The 26,552-nt window shown below is 43.3% G+C and overlaps 1 protein-coding gene across 5 annotated transcripts in view; it reads left to right on the top strand.

The window, feature by feature from the left end:
• Positions 1 to 26,552, top strand: part of FAM219A (family with sequence similarity 219 member A) — a 97,322-nt gene that overhangs the window by 57,736 nt on the left and 13,034 nt on the right. For all 5 annotated transcript variants that reach the window (XR_009961119.1, XM_062599037.1, XM_062599035.1 and 2 more), the window contains exon 3: positions 23,957 to 24,059. Coding sequence is in view for 4 of the 5 variants with exons in the window: in XM_062599037.1 (XP_062455021.1) it covers positions 23,957 to 24,059 (103 nt within the window). In the remaining variant the exon portion in view is untranslated. The remainder of the gene's footprint in view (positions 1 to 23,956; positions 24,060 to 26,552) is intronic.

Genomic DNA, 26,552 nt, shown 5'->3' on the forward strand with positions numbered 1-26,552 from the left:
CCAAATTACTTTACTTGTTCTGTTGGATTAATTCCTGTTCATTGACAAAAAAGATTCTCAAAAATCTTAATAAACTATCTAGAACAGATGTTCAATTAGAGCAGGCAACTCTGGTGAAACAGCAAAAGAACTCCTGTCCCAAAGAAATATAGCATGTTGTTCCCTGATGTGCTTGACTTGGACAAAACCGAGAATCTAATTTATAGCTTGGCTTAGATTCTGGGCCCCAACCTCGTGGAAATCAGAGTGAATAGAGGAAATAATCCATCCAGGGGCAGAGGCTGATAATGCAAGCTGTGGTGTTAGCTTCTGCCTTCCAACCTGCTGCCATGCATTTATGGCAGATATTAAATTTCCTTACTGTCAGGGAGGAGTAGTACTGGGAATATCAGTCAATGAGTTGAGAACGACAAAGCCCTGAGGGCTGAGCATAACAAAATTGGTGGATTTCTGGTTGAAACTTTACAGATGGTTTGTAATCCTAGTAAAGAATCGACTGCCTTTTCCTCTCCATGTTGTTCCTGAAGCTGCAATTTTTCAGTCTCTGTAGTTAGGAACCCTGTATTTCTGTATCCCATGTATTTCTGTATCCCAGTGCTGTTTAGAAAGCTACCTCACTTGGGCAGGCCCCCTTCCAGGGCTGCACTTGCCACAGGTGAAGGTGAAAAACTGCGTGCTGGGAGATGTAGTCCCAAACAAAGCAGGAGACGAGCTTCTTGTGTAGAACCAGGTCACTCAGTACCTTCTTGCATCCCTGGCTCCTTTTCTGCATCATCACTTCCTAGTCTGCTTCACAGCTTGTGACTTCTAAGTGTTTCATACGGAAAACAGAATAATAAGGGAAGGTTGTAGTAGATTGGACAAATCAATGCCATTAGTGTATCCTTTTGCCAGTACCTCAAGTACTGCACTATTCCCAGTTGCTCTTCTGTAACAAGGCGATTAATGCTAATTAGATGCAGCAGCTGTTGTTTCTGGGAAGAAGCTCTGTAGGTAAATTAGGGAAACATTTTATAAAAGAAGCTGTAAGTCTTTAGCTAGGTCCCCTGGTTCCAGCTCTATTGACAAAACTGCAGATCTCCATATCCATAACTGTTTGCATGGTGACCTCAAGTGACATCATTACCTTAAGTGCACAAAGCCATTTTCCTCCCCTGGGAGTGCCCATTTCCTTGAACACAGGCTGTACTTTGTACTGGGAGAATGAGTAATGTGGAAGCCAGAGCGCAATGGCAATATAGCATTGCTATTGATTTTCTTCATGAAGATAAAAGTGCAGCCTACCACTTGGAGGTCTCCTGAGGCTGGGAGGAATTTATTTAAACATTATTTCATATGTTATTACTCTTTCCATTTGTAAGAGAAATTGCGTACACAGATTTATTGTGGCATCCTTCCTACAGAATATCTCCAGGCTCCTTTGAAGGGGATGAGCGAACAGCTGCATCATGTTAAGGACGGTATGGCTGTCTGCAGACAGAGCAGCAAAGAGGAGGGCGGAAAAACAGTTGTGATAGGCATATTATTGCAGATTTGTTAGATGAGAAGAAATCAGGCAGAAAGAAGGAGGTGGGTAAGACACTAGCTGACACAGGTTCCAGTAAATACTTAAGCCATTAAGAGACTGGAAAAGAGCAACTTCATGGAGTTCAGCAGAGAGCTCTGAGCAGGAGAGAACATATAAGTGGGTAAGATAGAGAAAAGGGAGGTACCAGTTAGCAAACCCCTGGAGCAAAGCATCGGTAAATGAATGTTAGTTAGCAAGATTAGCCAGGTTATTTACACCAGAGGAGCCTGGTATTTCTGGATCTGCAATCTGATGGATTTGTTTTGCCACCCCACCAGGCTTTACTGGCTATCTGAGTTGTCCATCATATGTGCACATCTTCTGTGATAATTTACTGGATATCCCCACATACATCTCACAACCCGATGTACATGCACTACTGACATCATACATTGCGCATAGTACTCTCAGCTAATATGCCTTCAGATACAGAGTTATGAAGGAGTGGGCTATGAGGTAGCTGAGTTATGTTCATGGCCATTTTCTGGCCATGCTTTAACCACACTGAATTTTTACGGCACCTGTAGATTTGGTAGGCAAGGAAAGGGAGTTAATCCTGAAGACACACTATTACACAAATGATCTTACTGTGTAATCAGAATAGGCCAAAGTATCTATATTTCGAATGGAGATTTTGTGCTTAAAGCAGAAGACCAGGGCTGTGAATTATAGCTTCTTTTCCTTGTACTGCCCAGACCCACCATAGTCTATCATCTCAAATATGAGAAACAGCTCAAATCATGTACTACTTATTTCACTAGCAGAAGGATGTGAGCCAAAACAAATTAGGCAAATTACTGAGATTTTCTGACAGAAGGAGGGAAAAAAACAGTAATTGAAGTAGTGATCAAAATGAAAATCACGTGGTCTAGGAGAGCCTAAATACAGTAGGCAGCATCATACAAGTGATGAACTAGGGGGCAGTTCAGAGGTGTTGTTACATGGTGTGCATTACTCTCACTACTGTTTTCCATGCAGTAAGTAGAGGGCTGGTGTAAAAGAGAGAAATTTCCACAAAGGTGATTTGCACCTTAATATTGACATTAAAAAGACCAACTTGAGCTGAGTGGACAGGGCAGCCTGTTCAGGTACTAGCACTTTTGGCAGAATCGAATGCTATTTTTTTGGCTTTTCAGAGCCCTATATCCTCAAACATGGGTTCTGTCAGCTCTTCTAGCTCATCTCAGAGGAAAGTTTCCCCAGTTCTGAATTACCCAGGTGATACCATTTCTGTAATTCCTTTTAATGTCTCCTTAGGTAAATGACTTTGTGTAGCACTCAAGGGAAGCAAGTAGAACACAGTGTAATTAATGTAAACTGTCTCCAGAACAGACCACAGCATCCACAGATAATATTGTTTGATGCATTTTTTTTCTGTTTGATTTATTAATGATGAGCCTTAAACTGTACCTGACATTTAATTGAATTTGTTCTGACTATTCAGTGATGTGGGGCTCCCGCTTTGTCTTCTCTATGCTGCGCACTCAGCTCTTAACTGTCTACTTATTGAGTGTTGGGGCTAAAATGTGATGTCAGCAGATCAGGGCTCTATATTAAGTAGAAAAAACATGCACTTGTCAAAGAGAAAGAATTTGTGCTAGTATAAGAAGTTTACTTCAATTCTTGCTTTTTGACTGCTGTCATTAAGTACAGAAGATGCTATCAGCACCCTGAAAACTTTGTCACTTTTCTGAGATCTTAAAATCTTTTTCAGAGACTGAGAGCTCAGAAAAATCTATGAATCTTGGCATGCCACAGCCAGAGAACATGATAGGTGAGAATGTCTTCAGTATTGTGCGTCCTGGCAACAACTGGGTCCTTGTTAGGTGAGGATGCCCTGGTGGTCTTGAAAGCAAACCTCAGCTGAGCATGAACGCAGAAACATTCAAGAAACTTTTCTCCCCTCACTAACTTGGGGGTGGTCTTTCTTGGCTCCAAGTACACTAAGCTGGGCACAGCAGAGCCCAGTGTGCCAACCACAGTACAGCGAGGCAGCTAAAAGATGACCTGTGTGCCCAAGTGCTTACTGTGTCTGTCAGTGAGATGTACCAAATGAAATGGTGGAGAAGAGGTAGGATAGAGGCAGCAGCAACAAAATAAGCTTTTTTTCTTTCCCCAGTAGCAACTCTCAGACTTTATTGTGTCCATCAGTTTCAATTTAGGTCTGAGAAGAAGCAATTTCCAGAAGCAGGAGGCAGCACAGAAGAAACCCTGGAGGTTTCTTCCATGGTGTTTCTTAGAAGGAGGGGTAATTGAAGCAGGCAGTGGAGCAATGCAGGCCTATACTGGGCACGTGGAAAACAGGCTGTTGCTTATGTCAGCAGCCTAGCAGAAGCAACTTTGCTTCAGCTATTCTCAGGAATTGAGGTTGGGGTCAAATACACGACCACTTCTTACACCGGCCACTGCTTTATGGAGAAGTTTGAGCAGCAGGAATGAAGCAGGAGTGCAGATGGTGAGCCCAGCTTTGCAAAGAGGCTTCTGGATCTTGCAAATCCTGGCTGGGACTACGAGGGAGCTCTACCTGTTCCCTGACAGTCACTTCACCCTTGGCATTAGCAAGGCAGGTGGCCTTTTCAGGAGTCACTGCAGTCTGAACCAGTTGCAGTCCTTCTGCTCTGCTGCGTGCAGCAAGCCTTTTGGCACCTCTCCTCTTTTTCTTTCAGACTCAAGCTTTTGGCACAGCTCTCTTCTTGTTCCAGTTAGCAGTCATTCTCTCTAAAGCAGGTCTCACTGAAGGAAAATAAAGCCATTTTTATTCATGCTTCATATTTACCAAGATAAGATTTTATTTTAAAAGTTGTAAAGTCACATCACAGCGGTAATAGGACAGTCTGATTCCATTTCTCCAGTTGTTAAACACAGCTATCGTTTAAAGAGCTTTAATTACTGTCTGAATAGCTTGTGCTGAGGATAGGCATTTATTGCATCATTCATGGAAATGAGACATCACAGTCTGGTACTGTGCAAATTAGCTGTATTCCTCTTTATGAAACTTCTTCCAGAAGGAAAATCTTGAACTGTTCATCAGATTTTAAAACACAATCCTAAAAGAAGGCGTTGAAAGTCTTGTCATAACCTATTGCCCTACTAGCCAGTGAAGTAAACAGATAGTTGAGTTACGCGGGCATGCATTCCCGCTCAGCTATCTGAGGCTACTAGCCACCTGTATGTTCTGGGCCTACCTAAGCTACAAAATCAGACATGTTAGCTTCCTGTTGTGGGATCCAAGAAGAGGTTTGCCTTACATGTTGCTTGAGTTAAGGCTTTCTTTTCCACTTTAGACATGAGCAAAGAGGCTGCACACAGTAAGTTACTGCATTTCAGGTGGCAAGTAATAACTTAGTTGTGGCATCTATCCATATTCTTAGTCTACTAAAAGATAGCTTTAAATCCCTGGTTTATGGGCTCACTACTACCCATTGTGTTATATGAGATCATGTACCAGGCTCATGCTGGGACTTCGCTTTTGTTTTATTGGGACCAATTCCTCATATGCCAAAATCTTATACAAAGTATATACTGGAGAAATATTGTTCTGGTGCCAGAGTATTATGCTTACGCCACAAGCCTGGTCTCTAGAAGGTGCCTGTGCTTTCACAGTTAGAATGTGCCTTATTTCCAACTGAACTGTAACTTCAGCTTCCAGCTACTAACTCTGCCTTTTTCTACTAGATTAAATAGTTTTCCAGGGTCAACTCTATTCCCTGCTGTTAGCAGCATCTTAGCCATTTCTTCAGGAAGAAAAAAAGATGGAGCTTCCTTATAATGAGATAACGTTGCATAAACCCTATTTGTAAGTTAAAGTGTAGAAAAAACGTGACCCGTAGACAACATTTGTTTTCCTTTCTCCAAGTCTGGATAAGAGGGGAGAGGAGGGATGAGAAGTGCATTTTTGGCAGAAAGATCCATTTAAAGTGAAAGGGTCCTAGCAGCTTTAGAGGCCAGCCCTTGCCTCTTCAGGCTGCTCAGAGAGTCATCTCCAGCTTGTCCTGTAACCACTGTAACTTGTTCCTCCCTGCCTCCACCATCTGCCCAATACTAGCAGTTGACTCCTGCTCTCTCACTCTGCTTTTTGCAAACTGCTGAAATCAGGCTCCTCCTGATTTCCACGTCAGTGAAATCATTCATCCTTACCTTTTAAGGACACTGCACGGCTCAGCCATTTCCTCTCTCTGACTCCTGCTTTCCTCTTCGCGCCCCTTTTAACTGTGAAGTCTGCCCGAATCTTTTTCTGTCATCTCTGTCCTCTACTCCTGTTCTTAGCTGTGTGCCTTTTTTTGCTGTTGCTGCTTACCCTGAGAGGAGCCTGAACAGGTTCAGAGTAAGCCTCTCTGATTGGGGGAGTGTTTCAGCTCTGTCTTGTAAAGTATCACTGTTTATAGCACAGTAACATAAATCCTCTACAGGGTCTTAAGGTGCTTCTACTGTAAACCTGAAACCATCGTGTTATGTTTGCTTTAACTTTGAAATTCTCTGCCTTCAGCTCCAAATGGAAAACAACCCCTGCTTTTTCCGAACAACCTACATGCCCTCTTGCCTCTAACTTTGTTTTTGCTCACTGGTGTGCAGTTGGTACAGTCAAGTCAGCAGGTGTTGATGTCCCTTGATGGAATGATGCAGTTCTCCCCTCTCGCTCAGTAATCTGAAGTTCAAGAACCATAAAGTGCTTTGTGCCATGAATAAACTGTGAGCTGGATAGGAAAAGAGTGTTTAATCACACCAGGTGTTTCAGAGCTGTGGGCTGCTGACAGCTCCTTTGCTACAAGGGAGCTCACATGTAACACCATCCATGTTGGAAAACAGCCCTTCTCTATCTCCTTTCACTACTGGATCCAAAAATAAAAGCACATTTTCAATACAGAAAGATTTGCTTTGATTTATTTTAAATATTGGTTGTAGGACTAGTAATTTATGAGAAGGGATGAATAGTACAAGTAAGACAATCATACTTTGTATAAGCTGATCTGAGGAACAGTGTTTGACGTACTGAATGACACTGAACTAAAAATATATCTTGAACAAGGCTAGCATATTTAATATTTAAAGTGATGCTGTCAGGCATGGGTAGTCTGAGCCCAGAACAGAGGCTGGTTTTTTTTAATTTAAGATTCAAGTTTTTCTTAAATTTTTTAATGAAAGCAGATACATTAGGGTTAAAGTGTCACCACTAAAGCCTAGCATTATTATTTTTTTTTTTTTAGTGAGTTCATTAAAAGAATATGGTTTGGGTGATTCCAAAACTATTCACAAACTCAAGTCTAATTATCCTGGCTTCTCTGACTAGAAAAATTTGAGAGGCTAAAGTCACAGAACAGTTGTGGCTTTTTTAGCTAGTAATACGGACTTTCAGCCAGGACACGGAAGATTCAAGTTCAACTCTTTTCTCTCCCTGAATGCTTTAACTACTAGCCTGAAATGTGGCTTTACTCAGCCTCTGATCTGTAGGCAGGGAATGAAGCAATTGCAAAATATGAAAAGAAAACTTAGACATACATGTTTCTGTAGAGGCAGTTGTTCTGTTTTATTGCCTACCAGCTCAAATAACTAACTGGCTCACTCCTGCCTATGTGCAGAGAAGCTGTGATGCAAGACACTCCTTACATTTGTTTTTCCAAAAGGTTCTGCTATTTTTCATCAAAAGCGAGTGATCAGTAATATAAGGAAGTGATCTTAGCTCCTTTTTTGACCATGTTCTTCTGTTTATCAGCAATTAAATATTGATGAGAACTAGGCATTTTTACCTTCCTAGAAATTGGTGTCACAGCCACATGAGAAAGTCCACAGTTGCTTCGGGTCTCATTGACTACGTGAATTGGAGCAGCTCCAAGAGATCTCCAGGGCAGACCTTACAGCACAAGGTTAGAGAGAAGAAAGGGAAAAGGGCAGGAATAAAGAGGGACAGGACTGTACCAGCTGTCTGCATTTACCTCATCATGACCATCAAATGGGAGAGGACCAGTATAACCTGGAGATTTGTACAAGGATTTGGTTGAGCTGGCAATGAATTGCCTGCAGCATCTAGCACATACTTCATTCCCAACATGCTTCTTTTCTCATTTTAATCACCTTAAGGAAAAACTTCTTCACTATGAGGACAGTCAAGGAATGTGCCTTCCCAGAGAGGTTGTGCTGTCTCATCCTTAGAGATTTTTAAAACATGACTGGATAAAAGTGAGCAACTCAGTCTGATTCCATACTTGACCCCACTTGGAGCATGACTTAGGGCTAGAGGCCTCCTGAGGTCCCTTCCAACCTGAATTATCCTATGATCCTATGCCCAGTTAGGCCTCCAGTAATTTTTTCATATGCCATATGCTTTCTAATCACTACTTGATAAACCCTAAGTCCTAGCTAGCTATTTTCCTGGTATCCCAACACAAACCTGGCAAGATTAGCAGATCTTGACTTGGGTAACTTGCCTGCATGGGCACAGAGCAGTCCTCTTCCCTAAGCACCAGGTCCAGTGATAAACAAGAGAAATCCAATTGCTACTTCATTTTCACTCTGTTATAAATGTTTTTCTTTTCTAATTGTAATTATTACTCTCTGGTCCTTCTCTTCAATTCATCAAACATCCTCAGTTGTACAGTGATTGACTTTGAATATGTATTGAAACTAATTTTCTACTTCTACCTTCTTGACTCCAGTGCACAGACAGTGACTCCAGTGCTTTTACATATATATTTCCTGAGTTGCATTTTATCCATGGTTCTCAGTACTGAGTGATGTTTTGATAAAAGCAGACGGCTAATTTCTTGTACCCACTATGTCCTAGCCAAAAAAGGGCCTTCACAAAGTGTAGCAAGGGAATACTACAAAGCAGCAACAAATTCAAGATGGTTTCCAAGTGCTCATGTGAGGTGTAGAGATTGACCTCTTCTGGGCATTAGTGATGACTCAGGCAGCCATGTTTCACATGACAGTTCAGTCTGATATTGGCAGAGGGATTTTTTGCTGCTGTAATTTGGATTTTTAGGGGGACTTTTCAAGAAAAGAGGCTGGTCATCACACACAGAGCCTTGCCTACTGCATGCCACAAATAATTTTAAGAAAGGAAAGAAGAAAAAAAGTGAGTGAATCCTCTCATCCCATGCTTTTTTCCATATGCATCCTATGCATTTTTTCCTGTGGAACTGGAGGAACTGTTTTTAAGCGAAAAAAGTTAAAACCCATCCTGATTAATGAGATCTGTTATTTTAATAACTTGACAAACACTGTTTTGGTCTTCAGATGAGGAATTTAGGGCAGAAGTGGACGGAATGGGCAGATAATCAAAACTATTAGAGATACAGAGATTCCCTTTGGAAGAAAGGAATGCTGATATGGAGCTAACTTGGATATCTTGTATATAGCCCAGAAGAAAAAAAATCTCTTCCATGATCTTGGAGTTTGGAACAAAGAGATGCTTATGACAAACTGATTGTTATATCTCACAAGGTTATAGAATAATGCTGAAACTTTTCAAACATAAAAGAAAATAATAAAGCAACCTTTCAGACCTCATAGACCAGTTCTGTAATCCAGAGGATCCAGTTCTCCAGTTCTGTAATCCAGAGAATCACAGAATTGTGAAAAATTAAGCAGAGAGTATTTGGAGATCTAAAAATCAAGATTCCCAAGTATATTTCTTGTGCTTCTTCATTTCAACAGATCCATTTACTCTTGCTTCATGACTGCTTATCATGAAGTTAGCACTCAAGTGGATACTTCAGCAGTAGTTATCAAACATGGTTGTTGAAAAGTTGAGTGCTTTAAGCTTTGATCTATGGAGGAAATGCAGTACGTCAGGTAGAAGAAAAGGGTAAGTGTTGGGATGTCCTGATTTGTAAATGGAAAGCACTGTAAAGCCTTTCTCATTAAAACTGCTCTTTGGGACATTCCTTGAAGACTTCTAGGGCCTGCTACATAGAGATCCGTCTACCTGTCCAGCAGTGTTGAACACTGTAGTCATCCAAGTTTGATGCCCTTGGTCCTCAGAGATTTCCAGAGGCAGAGTGACTCGTGGGAACCATCTGCACAGACACTGACTTTCACTTTGTTCCTTTGGTCCAACAATGTTTGGAGACATTTTTAGTTACCAAAACCTTCTCTGAGACAAGTTAGGGAGGTCATTTTAGTTGGTCGATCTTAGTCGGTGGCTTTGCTTGGAGGCTGTCACATATACCTGGTAGATGTGAACTCTCTCAGGAATGCTTTACCAGGTCCCCAACAGCTTACACTGTCATCAGTGTACATCTGTCATCTTCCTAAGCATTTCCTAAGCTTCTGTGGTCTGTGCAGTTGACCAGATTGTGGACCAAGCAGTGATTTTAAGTATGATTTTCTGCAAGGTCAACCAAAGTAAGCAGAGTGCATTCGACATTCAAAGTAAAGTAAGAAAACCATATAGGCACTGTTCTAAGCACCGAGGCCTTTGGCATGCACCAAGTTTGATAGGTTTTAGCCCCAAATTGTACCTCTCTGTGTTACTGGAATTGCTATTCTCAAAGAGAAAAATTTCATTATTAGCATTTGAGAAATAATTCTCAAGCTGTCACCCTGCCACAGAAGAGAATCAGCCCGGAGCAGCAGGCCACATGCTGCTGCAAAGCACCATCATCAGCACGGACAGAACAGAGGCACTTTGTTGGGGCTCACGTTTATTCCAGTCCACTGATTTTAAGCATCAAATTGATTCAATTTACAGAAGAAAAGACTTTCTGTCCCCAGTTTCTGATACTGTGCTCTCCAGAAGGATGTGAAGGATGTGGAAGAGCAAAGGCTGTATGTGCCTTTCCCACTGGAGGTTGTCGCAGAGATGATGCCCTCAGAACTGCTCTGACAGCACTGTCAGCGTGGCCAGGAGGGGAGGTGCAGCTCGCTCTCCCATATAGATTGCTGGCCCCTGTGGAGCTGGTAGAAGGAAACCTTGTTACTGTCATGGGACTGAGCCAATGTGACTTAAGATATCTGGGGAATGGATGCAGACAATAGAAAAATGCCAGCTAGAGTTGTTTTTCTTGTTCCCTTTTTTTTTTTTTAATCTCTCTGTGCTACAAGTCGGGGAACATCTCCTCACTCAACTGGCTTTGCTGCGTTTTGTGTTGGGAAATTATGATTCCTCCTCTCTCCTTCCCCAGATACATATTGCCCCAGCAGATCCTAATGCTCCAGAATTTTTGCTCCAGTGTCATCTCCAGAAAGGATGAGGCCGTCAGTCCCTGGGCTTCCTCCACGTGTCTGATGGTGGTGAACTAGAGAGAAGTTAAGGCTGTTTGATTCCCTAAAGCCTGGCATTATCCTTCTGTTCACCTCGCAAGTGCAACTGTGAGCAGCCACAAAAGCCCGTTGAAAGCAGAGGGTATTTTCTGCCACCCTTTCCCTCTGCTCATAGCTTTTCCCAGCCCTCTTTGAGCACTGCATGAGCCAGAATCACTGAGGTGGAGAGACTATGATGAAATCTGGATGGTAAGGCTATTTCTGTTTGAATCTTGGCAAAAGCCAGGCTCTCTCTAGCATATTGTGTATGAGAAAGAGATTCTAGGCTTTAGAGAGTTAATCAACAGCGTGCGTGTGTGCGTGTCTGTGTGTATCTGTGTGTATGGTGTATGTGTGGCTGCTTCGTCCTCCCTGCAATTCCTTGGACGACTTCTCCCAGGGGAACTGGTACCTCATTCCCCAACACTGTCTCCTGCAGATGCTCCAGCCTGTGCATTCAGAGAGAATTTCTGATGTTGCTTCTCACTGAAGTTCTCTCCAAGAGAATAATCCCATTACCCTTATTTTCGGTCCCTAGAGTAATTTGAGAAGCAGTATTGCTTAAGGTTGCTGATACTTGTATAGAAAGAAACAATGAGACAAAAAGATTATAATTCGTATTATTAGCCCAGCATGCAGTTGGTTGGTAATGGAAATCTCTATTCTTGATTCAAAAGAAATTATGAGCAAGCAAATCAGTGTTTCTTTAAAAAAAATTACCCCCCCCCCAAAAAAAACAAGCTTATATATCAGCAAAGGCTCTCTCAAATACCACCATGCCTTAAGATGACAGTCCCCAGCTCCTCATTTCTTCTGGTCTAAATTACAGTCTGCAGAGTTTTGTTCCTTCTGCATCCTGCTGCCCAGCCCACCAGCAGATGCGTGGTACCCAGCCAGCTTCTCCCCACTGCTGAGTCCTCCTCTCTCCCCTTCCCTTCACTTCACCTCTACCTGTCCATCCAGCAGCACCACCTGGTTGAAGGGCAGGCAGGTCATTTGCCGTAAAGTCCTTTGAAAGGGGTTGGAATTAGCACTGGCTCTGGCAAAATTGCATGTTTTTTATCAGAAAAGAAAGCCTAACCTTTATCATTCCACTTTTTCATCATTAAATTCTATCTGCTTTCTCTGTGCTTAAGTAGATGTATGTAAAAGTTAAAACTGTTGTAGATCTTAATTATTAAAACATAATTCAAACTGAAGCTGGAATCAACAAGAGCTGTACATCACTGAAACAGCTGCGATTTTAGCTGCCAGTACTGCTTACGCACAGTCTGTTTTCTGTCTTAATTTCCTGAGGCAAGGAACTATGCCTTATACACACACTCATTATTTCCTTAATGCTACTGCAGTAAAACCTTGCTTGCTGAGGCACTCAGGCTGTTTCTCTCCTCTTCTACTCTTACAACTCTTACGTTCCTCTCATTTCACCTGCAACTCAGCCAAACATGCGGCTATACCATGATAAAGCTTATATTTACTTATAGTTGACAATTTTAGCTCATGAATTGTGCCAAGCGAGATTTGCATATGCATGCACCATGACCCAGTGCAAACCTGACTGCAGCATTTAAGAGACACAGAAATTACAGTGATCTTAGTATTGCTTTTGTTTGCCTCCTCCTTTTTGTCTTAGCAATATTGTAGAAAATTCTTAGCTAATGATCTTTTGATAAGCAAATCCAAGTTGGTACTTTTCCTCCCTTCACTGATATGGCTGGCCGTCAGGGAGGAAGGTAAAAATGTCAGTCTGCCAGAATTTCTGCCTCACTGGGTCGTTTAGCAGAGCGGGTCAGGTAGCAGGGACTCTGCAGCTGCAGCGTTGTGAGCACTCTCGTTTAGTGGTATCATGGAGACAGCACACAGCCGGGAGGCACCGTCAGACACCTCCCCTGCCTGTTCTTTGGAGGAGGTGGACTCATTTGCCAATTAATAGGATCTCATCAGGACCTTGGCGGAGGTGCGATAGAGAAATTCCTCCTGAAACAGGGAAAGAAGCTGAGTCTGTGCGATAAGATTAGGAACATGGTGAGTGAAACAAAGGGTCTGACATCCAGAATCTCGTTTATATCTTCCTCCCCTTTCCTCAGCCTCCCTTTTGCAGTCCCCAGAGCAATGTTAAACCTTGCTCAGGTTAGCTGTGCTTTGGCACCCCTTCTCTGTCAGTCAGGTTGTCTGCGGTGTGTGGCTGTGAGTGACAGCCACAGTGCAACCAGCAGTGAGTGACGCTAGGAGGGTACTGCCATAACCACAACCCTGAGCAAGCACTCCAGCCACTACCAGCTTGTGTCTGCAAACCACTTTTGAGCATCATTCCCTTATGTACTATCCTAATAAAAGAAAGATTTAAAATATGTCAGCATTAAAATACTTCCAAAATCCTAAACTCGTTGACATCACACATCAGAGTTTTATTATAGGAGTTATCATCATCTTTACCTGTACAGTATTGTTATCTTCAGCACCGGTCAGGTTCGTGCTTGAGCCACTTTGAACTCTCTCTAACACCAGCATTGCAGCATCTCTGACTTTAGCTCAATAGCACACTTATCTGATTTCCAGCCATGGGTATCTGTTTTTGGGGATGACATCCTTCATCGCCCAGCTGTGCTTCCCTCAAAACAGCACTCAAAACAGCCAGCAGCCAGCAAGCTTGGGCCCAGAAAGCTCCTTTCATGCTGTCTTTCAAGCCCCTTTCTCAGGGGTTTCACAGGGACATCAGCTTTCTCTGGACAGTCTTGTTTCTCTCCGCCATCCAAGGCATGGCTGTATTTTGCCACCAGTCCCCTTGAGAGGTGGAAGGAAAAGGCAACTCAGTCCTTCATCCCATCTATGGGAGGAGGAGGACAGAGAAGCATGGAATAACATCTTCCCTACCCATCCTCTCCCAAGCTGCAGGAGTACTGCAATTGCCAAGGCAGCTGACACCAAAACTACAGTGACGGGCTGTTGCTCCAAAACCCTTTCCTTCCTGTTCTGGCCAGCAAGTCTTTCTAGGTAACAGAAAGTGTCGTCAGGCTCTTGGGAGGTCATAGGCCCATTGCTCCCTGCCTGAGAAAGGATATAGGAGGTCCCTTGAAGATGGAAAAAGCATTTGTGATAGTTTGGGACAAATTCCTGAGCCCACTTCTGTTTTCTCCTCCAAGCAGGGTCAGAGCTGGAAGAGGAAGGCCGTAGAGTCCTGGCCCCCCCCTTGCCAGGGCACTGCACACAGAGTAGAATGCAACCTGGCTAGCTCTGTGCTTCAGATCATGCAGCAAAGGGTGGAAAACCAGAGGTGAAGCCAGGAGCTTACTCTGAGCCCTCTGCAAAGAGAAAAAAAAAGAGGACTTCCTGCTTCTCTCTCGAGGAGGGCCAGCTACCCAAATCCATATGAGAGCAACGCATGTGTCAAAATGGCAAGCTAGACTCTTTGAGAACATACTTACAAGGTCTGCTGCTGCCCTAGATAAACTGTGGCTGCTTCTCTCCATGCTGTCTGGCAAGGTACTAAAGAGAGGAACAGGAGTATTTTAGCTGCACCGGGTGTAAATACCAGGCTGTTATCCTGGGCAGTCCCAGTGGGCCACCATGCCCCAGTGATCTGGCAGCAGCCCCCCATGCCACCCAGACAGCTTTCACAGGTACCTCTGCAGCAAGAGAGAGAAGCATCGTGGCATGCCACACAGAAGGGCTCGCGCGGAGATCCCACACCCTGCTCCAAGAGCAAATGTACTGTGTTAGGGGCCAGTATCCCTCTGAAATAGAACTCCTGCCAACTTAATTAACAAAAGCTTAATCAGCAGATTGGTTAATTATAAACTTATTAAATAACTAATTGAGCTCTAAGGCTGCTTGTCAAATTTCCAGACAATGGAAATCTCACTAACAGAGAGATCAGGTTGGTAATCCTGTTACGGGAGCAGGCCAGCCGGCAGGAAGGCTCTCTAGCAGGGCTGCTGCTTTTCCAAGTACCGGGAACTCAGGCTGATAAACTGAATAGCAGGAAGGGCACCCTGGGCGGTGCATATCCTGTTCTCCCACAAAGATGCATAGTAAACAGGCAATCCGTCTAATGAAATGACGCTTTAAAACCTTCTTTTAGCTGGTAAAATACCTGTAGGGCTGCATGGCAAAGTTAATAACACTCTTTCTTTCCCTTTTCCAGGAAAGAGAGTAGTAAGTGCTATACTGCTGAGCAGGGATTTGTGAAAGCATGAGAAAATGAGGAGCATCCATTCATTAACCAGCCTGGTTGGATTTTGCCTTCATTTTATTAGGTAGAAAATGTAGAATTTTGTTTGTAATGCATAGGGTTATAGAAAAACTATCCAGCAGGTGATAAAACTGAATGAATCAAATATTTGCTGTTTTGCTATTAAAGAGAGGCCAGAAATGTGGCAGCAGCTGTAAGCTACAGTCCAGTACAGGGAAGAGGAAAAGTCCAAAGATCCCTTCCAAGCAGGATGCTGGAGTCAGCGCCCTGTGAGATCCCTTCCAATCCTGCATGCTGCCTGCAGCATTAGCACTTCTGTCCTTGTTTGTTTTGGCTACTGTGGGGATGCAACAAGTCATTCCAAGCAGTGGTATCTGCCAGCCAGTGAAAGCTTCCCCAGCTACATTTCTAGAACAAATTAAATCTATAATTTTTATAGACTATAAAATACATGCTCTCTGCTGTAGACCTCTCATTTATTATGTATTTTAGACTCATGCAAGCATGTAAATTTGGTTAAGTGTGTATGCAGTTCAAGCCTACTTATGTCAGGCTCTATTCAAGTGTTTTTTATATAAATGTGCTCTATAGATTGATCTCCTCTGTAGCTGGAGGCCATGAATATTTCTTAAAATCTTTTGGCTGAGCAAGTTTTTACTGTCTATGCATTGCACTCTTAGTGCACACAATGCTTACTACATGCACTGGCTACCTTAATGCTTCTTCATAGACCATCAGGACTCATTACATAACAAAACTGATGTGCACTAATATTAAATCTGTTAATTTGCATAGGAGACACTTTAAATGAAGAGAGCTGTTATTGATAGTTAAATTTCATTTAATGGACTACTTTCTTTTTTTTCTTCTTCTTTTTTTATCTGATACACCATACAGCAGACTCAGGCCAAGCAAATGAGTTTGGCTTAAACCTGTATTCAGCTGAGTAGAAATTGTGAGTGTGCAACTGCAGAAGTTCTTTCCAGATAAAATAACTTAATTTTCTCCGTCCCTTTAAAATATTTCAAGGGAGAGAGTAGTTCTAATTTATGTGTTATATTTTGTAGAGTTCAATTTATAAACTGAAACTTTTCGGCTAGCCTTGTCAGTTTGCAAACACTCCCCCAGATATCCAGCTTTGCTATTCTGGCTGGTAGGAAGCATATTCTTTCAAAAGTACTTTAAAATACCAAATAAATCCCTTTTGAAAGGTAAATGTTAAAGAAGAAAAAAATACATTTAAATAAAACTGACGCAATTTGTGCCTTTCAGTTTTGACAGTAGTGGATGAGGCAGGGAACTGGGAGCCAGGAATCTCAGTTCTTTACTTCCCTGCTGCTATAGATGCTTTAGGTAGCTTTAAGGTAAACCAATTAACTGGTTTCTCCCATTACTAAAACATATCTTCACTTTTCACAAAGATGGTTCATGCTTATGCCATGCCACCAAGTAAAATGTTCTTTGTAAATAGTAATAGTACATTCTTTCGCTGAAGTTTTCTTTGCTAGGTAGCTAATCGCACTGCATGCCCTGCTCTCTCTACGCGTCAAAGCCCCATCATGGATCTAAACAGAAAAATCATTTCTTCCAATGATCCTATGAAGGTCAGATGTATGAGCTCTGGGGCTGGAGCAGTGTGCCTGGGCTAGCATGCTGCTAGCACGCTGCTGGAACGTAAAGCCACTTCTGGAGGCGGTTGTGGCTTAAGTAGATTACAGTTTTGGTCAGGTCTGGAGCAATCCTATGCTCCTCTGTGCTAAGGAATAGTGTGACACTGTGGTTCAGTATCTGCTTTCTGAATGGCACATGAATAGTAAGATCAGCCTGGCCATAAAGAAACCTCGCTGGAACTTGTGCAGCCAGCATTTTAGATGAGAGCGTTTCCAGCCCCAAGGCTTCCTGAGAAGCAGACCCATACTGCTGTGCATATAATTTACTAACTTCTTGTTGCAGTACCTTATATATGTGTGTGTATATATATATATATATATATATATATATATATATATATTCTATAATATTCTTAACTTCTAAATTAAGTTAACTTCTATTCTATATTAGAAGTTAAGAGCTGCAGCCTCATTACTACCAGAAGAGTGTAAACATTGCCTTGTATTCCCTGGATCTTATACTAGTTCTGTGTCTGGTCAGACCTTCAGGGTAGCTTAAAACCACTCAAAGCCCATCTGTGTTTGTGCCAGCTCTCAGTTGTGCCAAGGGGACAAAATAGCAGACAGATCAGCAAAACGTAAAGAAATGCAGCTACTTGGGTGCTTAAAACATTGGTCCAAGAGGGACCTTTGAACACAGGTCCCTTTGAATATGCCTGCTCTTGCTAATCAAGTCTCACAATTAGACATAGTTCACTGATTTCCCCAAGTGTGACTGGGTCAGCAAAAATGAGATACTTCAGCTGAAAATACTGGGGTCTGCAGAACTGGCCCAAGTTTGTAGCTAGATAGTAGTCTAACCCTTGCTTATCAGAAGACTTTTCTGAAGCTGGATGAAATAGTCATATTTCAAGCAGACTGTTCTGAATAATCAACACCGGGGCTCAGTGCAGATCATCTTTAAACCGGATTCCCTATATTCAGAGCAGGGAACTGGACACAGACAGATCTTTTTCTTTCCTGCTGCTCCTGTTTAGTAAAAAAAATCACTTTCTTTTGTCTTCTGATGTGGGGAGGCAGAGCCATCAACTGTGCTAATGCTACCCATGTGGTCCCAAACACTCTCCAAATCTCTGCAGGGAGCACAGCCCTCATCGAGATCAGTGTAGCCACACCAGACAGGATTCTTTTACTTTCCTTGCTGTACAGCCCTCCTCAGTGTGCATGCAAAGCTCCTATTGATGGGCACATTCAGGGAAATGTACCCTGAAACCTCTCCAAGAAGTGACACAATCTTAGCTGACAAATACTCTCTGTCAGAGGTGAAAGTTAGTGAAGGTTTCAGTGTTGACTAGATGAATGCTAATGTCCTGGAGCTAAATGATGTGGTGAGCTGAAACTGGGACTTGGGTTTGAAGTGGAGGTTGTAGTCAGCATTTCGTTCTTTCTCCCTCCTTTTGCTCATGACTCTGTTGATCATTCAGCAGGATGTGAACAGACAGGTTAATTTTATTTACTGTGTATTTTAAATTCTCAATTTACTTGAGAAAGTAGAATTCGTTAGGGAGTTACTGCAGTCCTCAAAATCTGAAATGGTCTCACTTGGCAGCGGAGGACACAGGGGCAAATAGCTCCAAAAATCTCGTTTCATAGATTTTTAAGTTGAAAAACACAATTTTATCAAACAAAATTCATTTCTCTTTGTCTTCCCACCACATGAAGTCCCATGGACCAACCCCGTAATATCCCCATAGCAGGAAGCTCTGTCTCCTCCTAGTCAGGCAGGCTCAAAAGCAATAGTTAGTGAGGTTCAGTTCACGACTCTCAGCAGACAGAGAGGAGCAGCCAGTGCCTGAGTGCTTCCAGCCCACAGTGCAAAGGAAGCAAATCAGCCTAATCTGACACTGAACGGCTTTTGTCGTCAGGCTGCTGCAAACGAGGAGGATGCGCGCAGTTGAGCACCGTGGCTCAGCTGAGAAGCAGCAACATATGCTACGCCACAGTGCTGCCTCCACTCCCAGCTGTCTGACCATAGCTGGAGCCAGTATCTAGGGAGAAATGGCAAGCATAGATTTGGGATGGGGGGGGGAGACGTCTAACCTCAGCATTGCTCTTCAAAATAGCACAGGCTAATGTTTACCATGCTTCTGAGTTGTCTGCTTAATATTTGCAAAATGAGCAGCTCTGCAGGAGACAGAAGCGTATGGCTACCCTTGCCATTTCTGCTTTCAGGCAGAGCATAGACAAAACCAGCTCCACACGCGGCAATGTACACGAAAGAAACTGCTCAGTATTTCATTTTTGAAAGACAGGAAATAGTTAGAAAAAACAGTTATTAAAACTGGTTATGCTTTCTTTAAAGACTGAAACCTGTTAATTGTAAGGATTTATTCAAGTCCAATTTTTTACATAGCCACGTTCATATAAGTGCATTTTGCATCATATTCTCCATTACCTATCATGCCTCATCATAAAGGAACTAGAGACATCCAGCCAACTCAACAGGTAACCATTTTAAATTGCATTGAGTAATACAGATTGGTTTGAACTCATTCTTTGAGGCTTTGTTAGATCAGTATCTTAACATCCAGCGATAAGCTGATCTTTGCTCCTTTATGTTTATGAGTTATTGCCATATTATAGAAAGCTCCTTGGGCTTTCCTGATTGTTTTCATGTCACAGTAGAGCTTGCCTTGAAGAGCACTTGGTGTAGATTCTGAATGGGACAAGTGGGGTCAGAAACAGAAGAGGCTAGAGTCAGGCTAGCACAAAGGCTTATTCATCAAGTGGATTCATCTTCTTTCTTTAAAGGTTTTAGCATTGTAAGGAGGCAAAGTGCCTCAAAGATGGAGTGACAAGGTGGGCAAGAAAGGGGAGATGAGATGTAATGGGGCAATTGGCAGGCCTGCAAAAAGGCTGCCCCCTTGTACTGTTTAGAGCAGTGTAGTGGTGCCAGAATGATCCTGGGGGCACACACACGCGTATGCCCACATACATATACATGCTGCTCCATGTGCTCCTCTTCTGATACAATGTCCAATATTAGCCTAAGTGGATCTGGTGCAGAGAAATTCCCCGGTGCATCAGGTTGGAAGCACTGTCTCTGTCTCTGTACTCCGATCTTTCCACTGAAACAAAAGCTAATGGTGCTCGGCCACGCTCAAGCGTGGAGCTGGGTGGATTACTTGAATAAAACTACCCTGCTAACGATTAGGCAGGAATTCCTAATTGAGCATATTTCTTAATGTCGGAGGCACTTGCAGGCTGCTTCATACCCTCTCGACTTCTGCTCAATCATGCTTCTTTGAGGAAGTGCCTGGCTGTAAAATCAGTAAATAGCTGGCAGGAAGCTGAATTTGGGTAAAGCTGTCTCTCCCCCAGTTATACCAGCTCTACCAACATTGCTAATGCCTGCCTGTTGGCTCTGCAAGCCATCACCTCTGTACTCACAGCGTGCTCAGTCACCTGTAACTGCTTCAAGGGAAGGGGATGACAAACCACATAGGTGTGAACTTTTAGCTAAATGCTATCATAATAAAAAGTATTTCAGCTAAGTGAAATGGAAGCTGAACAACTCATTTCAAATACTTGGAAATGGAATGTAAGGAGCATTAGTGGAGCTCTGCTATTTTACTGCCCTTTTAACACTTAGTGGTTTCTCTGAAATAGCTGGAGAACAGCCTTGTCGCATTCTGGTTTCTGTATCTCCAAGTCTCTGTCACTCACCTGATGTGTTTACTGTATCAGCTTTTTACTGATTGTCAGAGAGCAGACTCACAAGGCATGACATAACCAGCCTCTGAAAATCACTGACTTCCATTCCTTCATTTGTTCTTGTATGTCGCATTTTCTCTGAATTTGGCAGGAGTGCCTGTTAACAACTCATCTTCATTCTTCTGGTGCCTGAGAGTTGCCTGAGAGAATTAGACAATTTTGTGGAGTTGGAATCAATTTTCCAAAAGCTGCATTGCCTTTTTGGAAGCTCATTGCATGTACTGGAACATAGCGGGCAGCACAGACAGTCCCGAACATGGAGAGCCTTGTCATAACCAATGCCAGAAATTCCCAGGTGCTGAGGACAAGCTATGCCTGTACCATCTGCCCGATGTCTCAAGCTGAGCAGTGGCCTTGGGGCTGCAGGAAACCTGTGGGAACAGAAATCTCTTCCAAGCCCAGTGAGGAGTACTTTCCTACTTATACCTAGGCATAGGTATAGCTGACTAGTCTAGGACAACTCAGAAGGAAAGTCCTAACCATCATAATTACCCAGACATTTAGTTTCCTCATTTCAAAATAGGTTTAGTGGAGCTGGCTCAGTGAAGGGTTGTGATGTTGGGATTCATGCTCATTTGGGCATACCATCAGCCACCATGAGGCAGACTTGAAAGAAAGATGTTGTTTACTTATCATGACTAGCTTGTGGTCCCTTCTCTCACCCTCTTTTGACTGTATTTGTTTATGTGTTTGATTGCAGCTTCTATGAAACTACTTTAATTTGTAAATTGACAGTTTTTTTGTTAAAATGCTGGGCCCTGAAAGTAACATTTTCAGAAGTGCCTAAAGCAGTCACATTTCTAAAAAGGACTCAGGTATTTAGCATCTGGGGTCCTGGCCTTCAAACAGAAGTCTGGGGGCCAAAACCAAAAGACTTGGAAGCCCAGGAAAGAGTTCACTGCATAAAAATAGGGCTCACAAACTCCACCTATGAAGCAGTAGGGAACACCAAACAGAAAATGGGCCCCATTTTTCATGTGCATGAGGCTGGAATTTATAGTCCAGAATTACTTCAAAAGAGAGGCACCTAAACAATCCCTTGGGTGCAGGCAAGTGATGGCAGCAGTAATGGTTAATGATACTCAGCCTCAATGCCTGAAGTGACCCATACCTATCTCCATCACCTTCCCAGAGCTTTTCCTAACAACCCAGGGCTGGGTACACCTCCCATTCCCTCTTGCAACTCCTCACTTTTGGGCTCAGCATTCATAGCATCCAAGAGGAAGCTGAACAGTTGTCTCAGGCTTAAGAAATTTGGCTGAGGACATGGGCATAGATGTGACAATGGCATTATGTTCTTACAGCATTTACATTGGTTTGGAAATGTTCACTCTCAGCCACTAAATAAGCAAAAGAAGGGGTTAAGTAGGTGACATCATGCAGATGCAGACACTGCGATAGCACTCCATAAGAACATGGAAGTAGTCACAGGAAGACCTATTGGAGAAAAGAGACACTTAGCTAATGTCCAGATTCGTCAACCCGATGAGTGATCTGAATTGGAAAATAGCATTAGTGTTGTACTGAGTAATCAATAGAAGGCAGAGAGTGCCAGTCCATTTAAAAAGCTCAGGCAGGCCTAACTGTCTTGACAGAAAATGAAACCCATAACCTTCTTTTAGAGTCAGGTGCGTTTGTGAATTATAAAGTCTTTTAAAGTGTTGGCAGCTTGTCTCGAGGATGTATATTAGTGGTCAGTGCTAGAGCTTTTGGTATAGATGGATGGAAGTCTTTTTATTTTTAAGGTTGTAAACATTTGCTTCCATAAAACCCTGCTTTATCCTGCTACGTCTGAATAGCAAAATTCATGTCGCCTGCAAAATACCAGGCTTTTATTCTGGAGACAAAGATAACCAATGCATTTGCAAGCTACAGTCAAGAGAAATTACCTTGATTTAAGGTTTTGACTTCGATCCTGTATCAGTTTCTTTGTAGCTCATGTCAGAGAGAGGTATTAGCCTGATCCTTTTCCTGCCAACTTCGATGAGCATTTATTCACCCCTGCTGTCAACAGAAGCAGAACTGGACATGGCTTGTATGAGTATGTACTCCTCTCTGCAGGTTCCTCAGCCATGCTTATCACCACATATCTAAGGATCTCTGCTGGTTACTTGTCCCTCAAAAAAAGGCAGCTTTGGACATGTGTCCCCTGCACTTATCTTTATGGAAAGGACAGAGTTTGCCCATCTTACTCTTGAAAGCTTACAGTTTTCCTAAGACTAGTAACAGGTGCTTTTCCCTCAAAAGGAATATAAAAACTTCTGCATGAAAAAAAAATAAAATAAAAACACATTTTACACACCACAGGGGAAGCAAAATCAAAACAAATTCACTATTCTGGTTCCCCAGGCAGCAGTTTGGTAAATCCCTGCTATTCAGGCATGGCACAAGAATAGTTTCCAACATTTTCTCACACTCTGGAGAGCTATATTTAACTGGGCCCTTTCCTTCATCATTAGTCTCACACTGCTTTGCCCTGCAGGCCTCACCTGGCATTGCAGGATGAGGCTGAGGCAATTAGCTCAGCGTTTTGTGGCTAGCTGCTAACTCAACCCAACTAAGTTCCCCAAAGAAATGAGGAAGAAAATGGAATGAAGAAAATGAGTATCAAAACTTACAGAAAAAAAGGTGAGGATACAGGGAGGTCATCCTTCATATTCTACCGATGTCCCATTCGGCTGTCCTGCACTCAGGGTAAGCTTTGTAACCGCAGGAGGAAAAACACCCTGTGCATCATTCTCTCTCTACTGTGTAAGATTTTCCAGGCACAGGGCTTGTCAATGTTTACATGGTAACCTGGCGTACGTGGGCTCCCATCCCTGCTGGAGCCAGAGGTGTCTTAGTACAACACAAAGATTGCAAATCCACAAAAGGCTTAGGCTTTAGGGCTGTCAGACCTGAATTCTAGTTGTGTTCCTGTGATGAGAAGTTATTAAGAAGAAATAGTCTCTCCTCAGTGAAAAGCTAGTTTAAATCCGCTCTCGCAGCGAACACCAAAGAAACCCTGCACATCCTGTCACAGTTTTAAGGTTACATCTCACTGGCAGCTAGAACATGCTCTGAAAATAAAACGAATTATACACTGTTTAAAAATACAGCTGCAAAATGTTTCACTCCTTTTTCTAAAAATAAGAAATATAACACCCAGGATTCAATGTGAGATTAAAAAAAAAAAGGAAGATACACTGGGGACATCACAGGCTGCCAGGAGAAAAAACAGGGAAGGCAACAACATTTTCTGCTGTAGGGTGTCAGGTCAGGGTATAGTAGCCTGAGCTAATGTTGCTGCAGTTCTTTTGGACCCATCATGGCTCGTGTCCAACTAGACCAGAGGGCTCTAGGGTCTGTTTGCATCCACCCATGTTCTCATGCCCTTAGTCACCTTAGAGGGAATGGGGTGCAGCTCAACCAGCCTTTGCAGTATCCCTGCCTGGGAGACGGAAAGCCCTGGTCCCTGGCTATTAATTCTGCCATGCCTTTCAGCTCTGTCAAATCCAGGTTTCTGCAGCTGTATTGTGGCCAGCCAGGCATTTTGCCCTAATTCTGCTTTTCCTCTTTGTATCCCATGTGCAGAGAAACAGAGGGAGTTGGCTCGGAAAGGCTCTCTGAAGAATGGCAACATGGGAAGCCCAGTTAATCAGCAGCCCAAGAAGAACAACGTGATGGCACGAACAAGGTAAAGGACTGGAAAAGCACTCTGCCATGCTCTGCACTGCCATCCCTAGTGGCCTTATGATGATTGTTACCAAATGTTTGTTGCCATTCGCCAATCACCAAACACACTGTGAGTACAGCAATGGCCCTGCCCGGAGCTGGTGGGCCCAAATGCTCCGTACTGTGCTGGATGTTATCCCCAGGCAGAGACAGGGACAGCTGGGCTCAGGACCAGTAGAAGGGCATATAAAGGACCAGTGACAATACAGCCCGCAGGGAAGCAGAGGCAGCCCAGCCAGGACATAGGCAGGGCTTCGATCTGGTTGTCTTGCAGTAGTTTGCAGTAGTCTCACATCCCACATAATCCTACCGGGACGAGAAGGTGCAGTGCAGCTTCATGTACTAGCAGACTGGTTTAGAACTTAGTTCTGACTTGGCTCCTTTTATCACAATAGTTCTATTCCATTTTGAAAATGACCCCTTCCCTGTATTGTTTGACTTAACAAAAGTTTGTGAATAATAACGTGTGTGTGTGCTTTGCTATACATCTCCCCTGCACTTTGAGCAACATGCATAATCATACTATGCTGGAGCTGCTTTGGCACATTTCTGTATGACAGTATCAGACTGTGCTGCAAACCATTGGAAAAAAAAAAGAAGTTCTTGTCTGAAATTAGCCTGTTCCAATTTTTCTCCAAACAAGCTTCAGTACAATAGCGTATCACTTACTGCATGCAAGAGGCAGAAATCCCCCTGAGTCCACAGGAGGGCACACTTTGCATGCTATAAGAGAGGTGGCAATTTTTGATAGATGTCTTCACTTTAAATGACGGCAGAATCTGCGTGAAAGCTGGATGTGTGTTGATGAATGAGAAGGTTGCATGGATTAGCATACATTGAGTAGAACTGGAGCTGCAGGTCGGAGCCTCTCTGTATGCAACACAGCCAACAGATGAGGTTTCTTGTTCAAAGTAATTCCCAAAACCCACAGTAGCAGTCATAAATCATGCCAAGACTTTGTCAAGTTTTGTTTGTAAGTCCCTGCGATGTTGCTGGAATACATCGCATCGCATTGCTCACCACTCTCTGTTTGGAAGTTGAGACCATATAAAGGAGCCAGGCCCTTACTGGCAGTTAAAAATCCAGCAAAGGCAAGAAACCCACAGCTGGGTTTTCCAGGCCCACTGCTCCTCACTGTCTTCCAAACACAGCTGGATATAGGACTGCTTTTGGCAGTAGGCTGCAGTAACCTCCCAAGGAAGAATGATGGCAGGTTTGCTGCTTGAGAGATTTAGAAACACTGAAATTAGCAGGTAGAGGTGGTAAGGGGGGAGAAGGTGAGATGAGTATGGGAAATTCATGTAACATTCATGACTTCTGTCAGGAGAAGCTGCTGTTTAAGAGCTGCAGATGGAAAGAAGAGTAATTTGGGTGGGGAGAGGCAAAGCAGTGACACCTACAGACAAAAGCTTTAGACTAGCCAGTTCAATTTTATTACATTTGTGAATACTTGAACACTAAACACCCCTCCACAACCGAATGAAGCCTGCTGGCAATAAACTTGTTCTTCTTAGTTATTCTTCACAGAGCTTTTAGAAGCATTCTATTGGGATCCTAAAGCAGATGTTAGCAGGCATTGCTTTAGTAGCAGATGTAGCCAAGCTCTGTTGTTCTCCGAGGGCTCAGAGGTGTCTGGCACAGTGCCTCCCTGGTCCCTCTCTGCATCCCCCAGCTCCCTTGACTTTCTGTGAGCCAAGCAGCATCACAGGCAGAGCCTTAATGGTGCTTCAGAATGATTTGGTCTGTCTTGCTGTGGACACCCCAACCCCAGGAAGCCAGAAATGCCTACAAACTTGCTCAAATAGCTTGTCTTCACAGTAGAAAGGTTGCAGTCCAATTGGGAATACTCCAATGAGAGTACAACATGTCCAGGCTTGTAGTTGTCTTTAAGTTTGAGTCATTGGCTTCCTCTAGTCTCTACAAGGGGAAGAAAAAGCCAAAGCCATTTCCCCGTTTTTAACAGTCTACCTTTCTATCAATTATCTTTTCTTTCACTCAGACAATGTGTGTTGCCTCTCCTTGCCCCTACTCCACCTCCTCCTCTTTCCCTGGGTTTTGGTTCCTCTATAGTATCTTTCCGATCTCCTGACATCTGGCCTCTAGTACCAGGTTACCTTCACCGTTCTGTCTCCTCCTGGGGTGAGGGCACAGCCAGCCTTGAGGGTGAAAGGATCTGGATGCATAATGCACCCAGCCCTCCTAAGACCAAATTAAGTGTGAACAAGGCCAATGTGATGCTGGCACGCTCCACTACGAGCTCAGGCAGAGCCCACGACACCATCCGCAGCATTTCCACGCAGCCAGATATTAGACTGCTGACAGAAATACTAACATCAGTACAGCCCTTTGCAAGCTGGGCGCCTGCCCGCTAGGAACTGTTCTGGGAGAACAGCTCATTTCGTGTAGATCAGCAGCATGACATTGTTAAGTGATCAGCAGTCTCTCTCCTGTAGCT

The sequence above is a fragment of the Rhea pennata genome, chromosome Z (assembly GCF_028389875.1).
Source record: "Rhea pennata isolate bPtePen1 chromosome Z, bPtePen1.pri, whole genome shotgun sequence".
In the NCBI taxonomy this organism is placed as follows: Eukaryota; Metazoa; Chordata; class Aves; order Rheiformes; family Rheidae; genus Rhea; species Rhea pennata.